Genomic DNA, 10,836 nt, shown 5'->3' on the forward strand with positions numbered 1-10,836 from the left:
AAAAAAAAAAAAAAAAAAAAAAAAAAAAAAAAAAAAAAAAAAAAAAACATGAATATAATTAAGTAGACAACATGTAAACTGCATTATGAATCAACATGCCTCAAATCCACAAGAGTTCTACTTCTCAAATTTTACTACACTACAACAGCAATCCTTAACAGGAAATCCTTAACAGTATTATATTCAACAATACTCACCAGAAAGCTGTAAGTGTCTGGAAATTAATGGTTTCCAACACATGCTCAGGTGCATTGAGTTCCAAGAGCAGCATGATAAAAATTCGATGATAGGGAAGCTGCTGAAACTCACTTTGACGAACATCATGATCCTGTAGGAGAACTCCCACTACTATACCAAGGACCTATAGAGCACACAGATTACAGAGCTTGTAAATCATGAAGATAATTCATTTACCACTGTCTAGCCATGCTTTTTTACCTTGCATCGTTATACCCCACATGAAAGGAAATATAAAATTACATACTGGTAGCCAAAGGGACCATGCATTGAGGTTTGATTTACCCTACAGAATTCTGCATGGTTTCTTTGAATTTCCATACCCCTGTATATGGAAGTATAGTAGACATGTATACTTTCCACAAGTTTTTCTAAAGCTCTAGAAATCGGCATGGTACATCATATTTTATCATGTTAACACAATCAAACAACCTAATTTTTCTGGTCTGACATAAAGCTGACAAGAGGCAAATGATTTATACTTCTCTTGGCATTTAGTAGATGGAAGGTCAAGTATGCTATTAGGTTGCAGAAATATTTAAGAACTATCCTGCATTCCACTTGATTTTATCACTGAACAGTGGGGGATGTATGTGAACCCATTTGTAATTATCCAAGACCAAGCTCTAAGTTCATTTTTGCACTATCTTAACATTCAAGTTTCCAGCAATTCCACTGCATAAATCAAACAGAAATTCTGCTTTGTTCCTTTTCAGAAAATCAAGACAACTGCAACGTCACTCATGGTATTTGAGCTGCCAATTTTTGTTATCAATGGACATGTGTAGCCATCTCATTCACAGTGTTTCTGTACATGGGGGCAAATCTCATACTACCTAAATACTTTCTAGTGTACTCATTACAAACATTAACATACTGAAAATACGTTACATGTTTTTGTTTTGTTTTAGGGGAGGGGTGTCTTTCACTTAACGCACCATACTCTTCCTCTAAAATTCGGTGATTATGTTTACATATTATCTATGAATTTAATATCTGGACAGAAAAGGGGATATTACAAAATGTTTTGGGGGCCCTGTAGGGTTGAGAACCACTGATACAGACTTCAAGTGTGCAAAGACTAAGGCAAGAAAGGATTTCAGACCTTATTCAGCAGATTAATCTTTGTGACAGTGTTGGTGGCCTCCCCTGAGTGCTTTACTAGCAGTGCAATGAGTCGGACAAAGGCATCCAGGTTGTGATAGCACTTGGCTCGAATCATGGTGGGATTAGCAGCAGGATTGTGCTGCTGCTCTGCCTGAGCACGGTAACTGATTTCAACACACATTTCAGTACACAGACGAAAGAACCTTGTTATGAGGTCATCAGTCTTCAGGATTCCTTGCTGGTGCATCTACGAAGGGAACAAAAACATTGCAAGGCACAATGAGATAATACACATGAATAAAATTTTAATTTTCATGTAAGAAGTATTCTTTCATTCAATCCTATTGTCACATTTCTGATTCTTACTTTGTCAAAAAAAAAAAAGGGGGTCATGAAAATGACTTTTACGTTAAGGATCCACGAAAGAATTCCTTCAGTTTTAAGTGAGTTGAGAGATAATAAATGGCAATTTTTAACAGCAGTCCATAGCCAATAATTTCAAAAGTTAATTATGAAAACTAAACCAACTTTTAGTAACTCATTAAGTCATATTAAGACATTCTGGTCAATGTGTATTTCCCCCAAGTAAGAGATTAAGTTACATATATTTTAGTTTCTCACATAATTTCTTCTAACTGACTTAACCAATAACAACAACGTTTTTGAAACTCCAACTAGCTGCACTAGGAAAATCAAATAATAATTTATACAGAAAGTAGGTACCAAAGCAAAATGCTCACAGGTCATACGTGGCTATTTTAATGTAAATTAAGATAAAGTGGAAAGGGCAAGGGCAAGCTTATTTAAAAGAAAGGATAAAGTACAAATTTTATGACATATAATTTGGAAGTGAAGCAGAGAAGTTATTTCGCTAGTATGAAAGAAGAAAAAGAAGACAGTGTAACAAGCGTTAAGGCTGCAGAGGGAGGAGGTCAGTGCTGAAACCAAGCCCAGAATGAAAACTTGACCATTATCTTGGAAACTTTAAAACAATTTAAATGTCCCTTGATAAGCAATAACACAGCTGAATTGACAATAATATACCCTAGGAAAAACAGAAGGCCAGCAAAGGGACTTTTGTACAATGAAATCTGAAAAACTAAGGGGGGGAGAAGAAATTAGGACAGACTGCTATGATCAAGAGGGAGCAGAAAAGGAAAAAAAGGAATTCTCAAAAGGATTCAAAAGAGAATAGAAAAGTATAATACATTATCTTTTTCAAATGGAGAGAACAAGAGCAAACAAGCCAACAACTGGGGTGAGACAGGTGCCACATCCATACCCATGAAATATCAATGATCATAAAAACCAATTGATTTGATATTCCTCTATCCAATCAGAAATCAAACTGTAAGTATGCAGTAACAGCTTTTCAATAGGGTATGTTTTTATAATTCCCTCGATTCTTTTAAGGGAGAAACTTACTTGGTTTGATTTACTAAGAAATTAGTCATCTTGAAAAGTAAAACCCAATTCCTGACAACTTCTAAAATTCAAATCAGCTCTTCCACATTCAATTGTCATTTATCTGATAATAGATCTAATTTGCATCTTTCTTTGGTGGCACACCTAAGCTTTGGTCTCAGTTTGTAGAAATACAATGGTCGAACTGCAGAAATAAGCTATTTTAGGTAGATAAGGTACTTAATTTAGAAAATAAAATAAAAATCTCCACCATTTAAATATTTAAGGTTATTTTTGTTTTGTTGTGTTGTGTTTTATTTTACTTTTAAATTAAAAAAAAAAAAAATTTTTTTTTTTTTTGGCTGCACCTCAGGGCTTGCAGGATTCTTAGTTCCCTCAACCAGGGATTGATTGAACCCAGGCCACCGCAGTGAAAGCACCAAATCCTTAACCACTAGACCAGCAGGGTACTCCTTATTTTACTTTTTAAACATGGGCTATTATAAGAACCTTACAGATTAGCCCGTAATCCATGACTGCTGATTATGAAGCTGGTAAAATTACTATATACATTTGGCAATTTCATTATTCATTACCTGACCCATTGTACTTTGTAGCTGTGACAACTGAAATCGGACAAAAAGAACTAAAGGGGATGGGAAATGTTGACTTTACTGCTTAGTGACCAATGATGGGAAAATAAACAGTATCAATTTAACAGAGTAATGATGGTGACATTTTTGGTTTACATGAGTATGGAGGTAACTGACCACAGGTACATAATACTGAGCTTTAATATTGGAGGCATCACACCCTACTTATGTTGAATAAAAAGCACCTTTCTTTCCAAAAGCTCTACCTGTCCAACAAACGCAGAGAAAGCTTTGGTACTGTCACGACCAGCTGCTGCTGAATGGTAGAGATTCACCCATTCCCTCAGAAGATACTCTGCCTTCTCCCTCAGCCCTGGAGGATCATCATACTCTGAGGCTTGAGAGATCCCAGAATGCATCATAAAGTTAGGGCCTCCATGAGCACGATCAATCATTGCTTCATAGTTGGATCGCACTACTTCCATCAGCTGGGGCAATCTAGTACAATAAATCCAGAATGAAAATCAGTCTATTCATGGTTGTGATTTCACAGACATACAGTTGGACAATTTGTTTATTTAAGAGAGACCGCAAGAGTGATGATAATTTTACCATTCCCATATTTAAACAAAACTATCCTCGGTTTCTTCATATCTGTTTACTCATGAGGACATAATGTGCAAATGACTGACTTCAGTTAAGTCACTTCTTGACAAAAAAACGATGCCCTATGAAATGGAGCTCATGTTTGTGGTCAAAAAATTATTCACTGCATGCCCGCTATGTGCCATGCTTTGTGTTATTCATCTTAATTCTCAACAGTTCTTCAAGATATTATTCCCATTTTATACAAGAAACAGGCTTAGGGAGGGTAAGTCGACTTGCCTAAGATCAGATTTTAAGCAGCAGAGGCAGGCCTTAAACAGAGGACTCTGACATCAAATCTAGTGCTGTATGTACTGCTCTACAGCAAGAAGGCTTGGCAGTTATTTAAGCTTTCATATCTCAAGGGACAATATTAGGCCTCACCAAAGCTTACCATATGTGGTAGCTGAAGCAGTTATATAACAGGTAATGTTACTAAGTCTATACAGTCATTTCTAAAGCTCTTAGACGGCTGAATACACAAGAATCCCAAAGCATTTCCTTCTCACCCTTCAGGAGCATTGCCTCTGGAGTGAGCATTTATCCTCATGAGGGTTTCAATGGTGTGGAACAGATCTGCCTCAGTAACATGGGCAACACTCCTTTCATCCACCAGCAGGATTTTTACCAATTGCATAGCAAATGCCACAGCCATGTAGTTTAAACCATTCTCCATTGACTGGCAACACAGAAAGCACAAAGTAAGAAAGACAGCACTTACAGCGAACACACTTCCCAACTACCAGAGGTCACTTTTCCTGTTTAATTCCTTCCATACCTGAGCTAGGTGAAGATCATACTGTTGCATATTGACCAAATGATTGCGAATTAGCAACTCCACTGCCTCCACATTATATTTATATTCATCCCGACACTCAATTAGGCACCTAGAAAAGTCAGTATTTCTTTATTCATAAAGGCTTAACCATACTATATATCAGGTAAAATAAAGAGCCCATTTTATTAAATGGTAACTTGTTCCAAATTAAGGATGCCTTAAGAACCAACTAAAAATCAGTTTTCAAGATTCAAAATAACCAGTAAAGAAGTAGAACAGACGACCCAGTGTTAAAACACAAGTTTTGTTCTCGAAGTCTAGAAAACAAAGCATTCCATTTAAGACATTATTTATTTATGAACATCACTTCTATGAAATCACTGAAACCTTTTAAAATCCATGATCTATCATTTATTCCCCAAAACAAGGTACTGGTTTTCTGTATCCATCATGGGCACCAGATGGAAAAAGAACAAACATTCAACAATTCTCAGTACTTAGGGTCATGTATGTGAGAAAGCAGTTCAATAAATATTACTCTTCTAAGATGGCTACTGACCTTGTGATCTGTTTGTTACACCATGGAGACCCATACGCCCGGCCATCTTGAAGAGCTTTTAAGACCAAGAGGTGGCACTCTCTGTAGCGAAGCAGGAGGTCGGCATCAGCACCACTGGTGGCATCTAGTAAGCCCTCTACAGCCTATGGAAGAAAAAAAGTGTTCAGATCCATGGAAAATACAGTATTCAGCCCAATTATCAAAGTCAATAACCAAACCTTAATGCAAAGTACAACATACCTTCTAAAGCCACAAGTTAACAATCTGTCCGTTCACTAAAATCCTTTTCACTTGCCTAACACACACACTCTCTGAGTTCTTTCTAGTCCATGCTTAGTGTTCTTCCCTGTCAAGAGAGGTGACACTGTCCCTACACAGTAATAACCTAATGCTGCCCCATACCCCACCTCCTTACCCAAGTACTTGGATCAACTGTCCCTCAAAAATCTAAAGGGCTATCTTTTAAAGTTTCTTAAACAATTATAATTCCAGAAGATCTTACCTTTATGGAAAAAAGAAAAGATTTCACACTTTACTGTTGTAACTATTTACAACACTCTACTCTGCAGAAGATCATCTGCTTACTACAGAACAAAACTTGCTTTATATTAATTTTTATAATTTTAAGCATAACTTAAGTAAATAATGGTGCAGGTCACTAGATATTTACAAACCTAGTTTCTTCTAAAATTAACAGTTTAAGAACTAACCTTCTGGAGCAATCCAAGAGCAGCTATGGCATCCCGAGAGTTTCGAGATAATACTACAACCTCCAAAAGACTTCTAAGAGCCTGAGCTTGGGGGTTCATGGCCAAAGTTGGTGGGATGGCGTGAAGGTGCTGCTCCAGTTCTGTAATGCACTTATCATAAATCTGAGCTACGTCATCCGTTGCCCAAGCTTGCTGTTTTGGAGGAGGAAATAACCCAAAAAAGAGAGGGGGGAAAAATTAAAGATTTTTCACTGGCACAGGTAGGAATTTAGAAGTCTACTGGGGGGCTTCCCTGGTGGTGCAGTGGTTAAGAATCCGCCTGCCAATGCAGGGGACATGGGTTCCAGCCCTGGCCCGGGAAGATCCCACATGCTGCGGAGCAACTAAGCCCGTGTGCCACAACTAATGAGCCTGCGTGCCACAACTACTGAAGCCTGTGCCCCTAGATCCCATGCTCTGCAACAAGAGAAGCCACCGCAATGAGAAGCCCACACACCGCAATGAAGAGTAGCCCCCACTCGCCGCAACCAGAGAAAAGCCCACGTGCAGCAACGAAGACCCAACGCAGCCAAAAATAAAATAAATTAAATAAAACTAAAAAAAAAAAAGTCTACTGGGGGACTTCCCTGGTGGTCCAGTGATAAAGAATCCGCCTTCCAATGCAGGGGGAAAGGGTTCGATCCCTGGTCAGGGAAATAAGATCCCACATGCCATGGGGCAACTAAGCCCGCATGCCACAACTACTGAGCCTGCGAGCCTTAATGAGAGAGCCCGCGTGCTGCAACTACAGAGCCCACGTGCCCTGGAGCCTGCGCACCACAACTAGAGAGAGAAAATCCACACACCACAACAAAGTGCCTGCGCCGCAATTAAAGATCTCGCGTGCCGCAACTAAGACCCAACACAGCCAAAAAAATAAATGAATATATTTTTTAAAAAGTCTATTGGTATATTAACTACCCTTATTATTTTTTTCTCTCTCTTTTTCATCAAAACATGGAGGGGCTCTTCCATTCCCCTTCCTGAACTGTTTGGTCTTGATGCCATTAAGTGGTGCAGTGCAAAGCAAGCACTGGTGGGGGTGTGTTTTGTTTACTTGATAGTGGAAAGCCTTGCAGACACCAATACAATCAAGTGATGAAAGAGCATGATAAATAATGGGAAAGGCTGAGTGCAGCACCACTTGTAGCATCTAATCTGCAGCCTATGAAAGTATATAATCCAAACCATGGAAAATATAGTATTCAGGCCAACTGTCAAAACCTAATAGGACAGAATAAGAACACAGCATCATTTCTGTGGTATTCCTATCAAAGATGTACAACCTGAATCTATTCATGAGAACATATTGCACAAACCCAAATCAAGTCATTCTACAAAATCACTGGCCTGTAATCAAAGTGTGAAGGCCATGGGAAGATGAGAAAAGGAGCTGGAGTAGACCGACCTGCGGGAAAATTTTAAATATGACAACTAAATGAAATGTGTGGTTCTTTTTGGGGGGAGGGGGGCGCAGCTTTCAGGATCTTAGTTCCCTGACCAGGGATCGAACCAAGGGCCCCCCATTACAAGCGCAGAGTCCTATCCACTGGACGGCCAGGGAATTCCCTGAAATGCGTGATTCTGATTTAGGTCCTTTTACTACAAAAAGACAATACTGAGACAATTGGTAAAACTTGAATTACGTAAGGATTAGATGATACTAAGGTATCAGTGTTAACTTCCCGATTTCAATGGTTATACAATGGTCACACAGAAGAATGTCTTTGTAGGAAACACAGACCAAAGGATTCAAGAGACTGGGCCAGCAAGATCAGCACCTATGTTCAAATGGTTCTAAAGGAAAATGTTTCCCCTTACATTTTCAACTTTTGTGTAAATAACATTTCAAATTTTAAGAAAATGTTTCTACAAAGAACAGGGGAAGCCATGAGGTCACCACGTAAATTCCTTTAGTTAGGCCAAACATGAAAGTTAAATCAACCTCATGGATTTAAAAAAATTCCCGAATGCCATGCTGATCTGATACAAAGAATATCTATACTACTCAACAACCGTGGGTAATTTTTTCCCTATAACTTAAGCTCCCAGGAACCAGTGATAGATTAACTGACAAAAACATTCAAATTAAACTGTAAATTACTCAATTTAATCCAAGACGAGTATTTACCTTCATGGGCTGAGCTAAAAATCCTGTGGGCTGACTTAAATCATTTGTAGGCAAGAAGCCAGGCACATTGCGTGCAAACTCTTCATAAACAGCCAGCTGCTTTGGATCCACACCACCAACCTTGGAAGAAGAAAACTTAACTTTAACAGGATCCTCTTCACAATCAAGGGAAACCTTTTTATCAAAGTGGAAATTTTGCATGGGCGTAAGCACAGGGGTTCTGAGAAGGGACACAGGAGTCATTACAACATTTAACAGCATGACTGAATATGCATGCATGTGCGTGCACACAGTTCAGTGTTTCCTATTTCCCTGAGACCTGTTAGAGTCTCCCTTATTTATAAATTAAGAGCTTTTCCACTGGAAAATGACTCAAGTAGGACCATGCTGCCAGTGCAATTCTCCAGTGGAGCTGGTAAAAATGATAAAATTTCTCACCAACAACTAACTAGCAATAAAAACTCAAGTACCAGAGGGAAGACCAAGTTGGGAAACAAAAACAAAAAGGCACTTCAACAATAGGAGGAGGGGACACATCTAAGCTATTTCTATGTCTTCTCCACAGGTAACCTTTAAGTGAAATGAAATGCTTTCTCAGAAACAGCATTTAAACCCCCTATCCTAGTCCTGGTGAGGAGTTAAGCAACAAGAACAGAAAGAAAACAAAGATGGGGCAGGGAGAGACAGAGCCCCCAATTCTCACTTTCAGCCTGATTTGCTCTGGCATCCGCTCAGCTTGGTATGTTAACACAACAGGATCACAGTACCTGCGCCCTTCTTGCCTAGCATGTTTTCTCAGCTCAAATTCCTGCAAACAAAAAAAGTCACTGAGGTTCTTGTTATGAGGCACTTTCTTAAATGGAAAAACAAAATACTTAAAAGGCAAATGCTAAACACTTACAGTTGCTAATCTCTTGTCCATCTCAGGGCCTGCTTTTTCTACTGCAGTCTTCTGAATAAAACAGCAAGCTAATTCACAATTGTCCTGAGCTAACTGAGCAGCTGCCTGATCCATCATTTCCCTTTGTTGTGGGGATGCAGTCTATTGGGAGGGGGAGAGACAGAAAAAAATTTAAAATTTTCTGTGGGTAGACGAAACAGATAGATGGGATAATAGAAAATGCAGTGCTTAGACAAATTAATTTTAGAAGTTCCAACTCTACTTATGACTCATTAGCTGTGACCATGAAACAGTCTAACAATCATCTTCATCTACAAAATGAAAATACTACTCAACTGAAACATCTTACCAGGTTTCTGTGAAGATGGTGAACACTATGAAAGCAGTAAAGCAGTAAACAAAGGCATTATTAACCACGACATCTGAGAGCCCAAATTAATAACAGTTACCTGAAGAGAGTGTGTGTGGGGGTGTGTGTGTGTGTGTGTGTGTGTGTGTGTGTGTGTGTGTGTGTGTGCTCGCTCAGACACACAGAGTCACTTTAAGTTGTTTTGTACTGTCCTACTCCAAAGTACTTTAAATATAAATTCTTCATGGTAAACAGAATCAAGACTGTTAACTTAGGCAGTTTTTAAAAAAATCCTTCAAACCAGTAAGTATCTGGAGTATCTACTATCTGCCAAACACTATTAAGGATATAATAGTGAGCAAAGACAGACATGACGCTTCACCTCACAGAACTTACAGTCCAAAGGGGAGGACATCAAACACATATGGTAACTGTTATAATAAGTGGAAATGCTCACTGTTACTAGCAAAGGAAAAGAAACATTTTCAGATAAGCAATAATAAGTTTTATACAACAACAAGAGAATAATCAACTTACACGAAGGGCTGAGGCAAAACTGTTTTTCAGGTTGGTGGATATGCTCATGAGTAAAGGTTCCCTGCAAGTAATCATAGCCATTCCAGCAGTCAAGTTCCGCATCATGTGATGAGCTGCTATTCGCATTCGAGATTCCTCAGAATCCAGGGCAAAATCTTTCCTGACTATTTGCTCACAAGTAGTCATGGCAATCTTAATTGATCGATCCACTACAGGATGGACCAGCTCCTGGACGGCCCGTTCAATTGCCTGGCGCACACACTGCTTCAACTGTGGATGGGCCTGAAACAAGGGAATCTAGGGAGGAAAAAACAAGTCATCAGCTTGTTTAAATAAGACAACCCAATTTCTAACAGCAATCACACCCATGTTTTTGTCATTATTTCAAGGTTAACATGAACTACCAATTTCTACTTTAAATTAACCAATGAAAAGCTAAGGAAACAACCTGGGCTCCAAAGAAGACACAGTAGTCAGTATATCTTGTGATATATGATTATAGATAAAATTTAATGGGCAAACTGTTCATTACAAGATGCTTAAAGACACTACCTGCTTAGTCAAAATTTGTGGCTCAAGTACTCCTAAAGAAAGCAACTTCTTGGGACTTCCCTGGTGGTCCAGTGGTTAAAAATCCACCTTCCAATGCAGAGGACGCGGGTTCGATCCCTGGTTGGGGGACTAAGATACCACATGCCATGCCAAGGGGCAACTAAGCCCGTGTGATGCCAACTACTAATCCCATGCGCTCTGGAGCCCACGTGCCACAACTAGAAAGAAGTCTGTGCGTGACAACTCAACTAAGACCCAACGCAGCCATAAATAAATATTTAAAAAAAAAGAAAA

General features: G+C 39.0%; 1 protein-coding gene across 10 annotated transcripts in view; it reads right to left on the minus strand.

Annotated features, from left to right (window-relative positions):
- CNOT1 (CCR4-NOT transcription complex subunit 1) overlaps positions 1-10,836 on the minus strand; it is a 99,102-nt gene that overhangs the window by 10,152 nt on the left and 78,114 nt on the right. For 6 of the 10 annotated variants that reach the window (XR_008615539.1, XR_008615538.1, XM_007112829.4 and 3 more), the window contains exons 31-41: positions 9,991-10,287; positions 9,105-9,245; positions 8,907-9,011; positions 8,204-8,323; positions 6,034-6,225; positions 5,324-5,466; positions 4,765-4,873; positions 4,496-4,665; positions 3,587-3,839; positions 1,343-1,591; positions 198-361 (exon numbers count right to left, since the gene is read on the minus strand). Coding sequence is in view for 8 of the 10 variants with exons in the window: in XM_007112829.4 (XP_007112891.1) it covers positions 198-361; positions 1,343-1,591; positions 3,587-3,839; positions 4,496-4,665; positions 4,765-4,873; positions 5,324-5,466; positions 6,034-6,225; positions 8,204-8,323; positions 8,907-9,011; positions 9,105-9,245; positions 9,991-10,287 (1,943 nt within the window). In the remaining 2 variants the exon portion in view is untranslated. Of the gene's footprint in view, positions 1-197; positions 362-1,342; positions 1,592-3,586; positions 3,840-4,495; positions 4,666-4,764; positions 4,874-5,323; positions 5,467-6,033; positions 6,226-6,817; positions 7,481-8,203; positions 8,324-8,906; positions 9,012-9,104; positions 9,246-9,990; positions 10,288-10,836 lie in introns of those variants that run through there. The other 4 variants (XM_007112831.4, XM_007112832.4, XM_024125099.3 and 1 more) reach the window with 2 other exon arrangements.

Source organism: Physeter macrocephalus, chromosome 17 (genome assembly GCF_002837175.3).
Source record: "Physeter macrocephalus isolate SW-GA chromosome 17, ASM283717v5, whole genome shotgun sequence".
NCBI lineage: Eukaryota > Metazoa > Chordata > Mammalia > Artiodactyla > Physeteridae > Physeter > Physeter macrocephalus.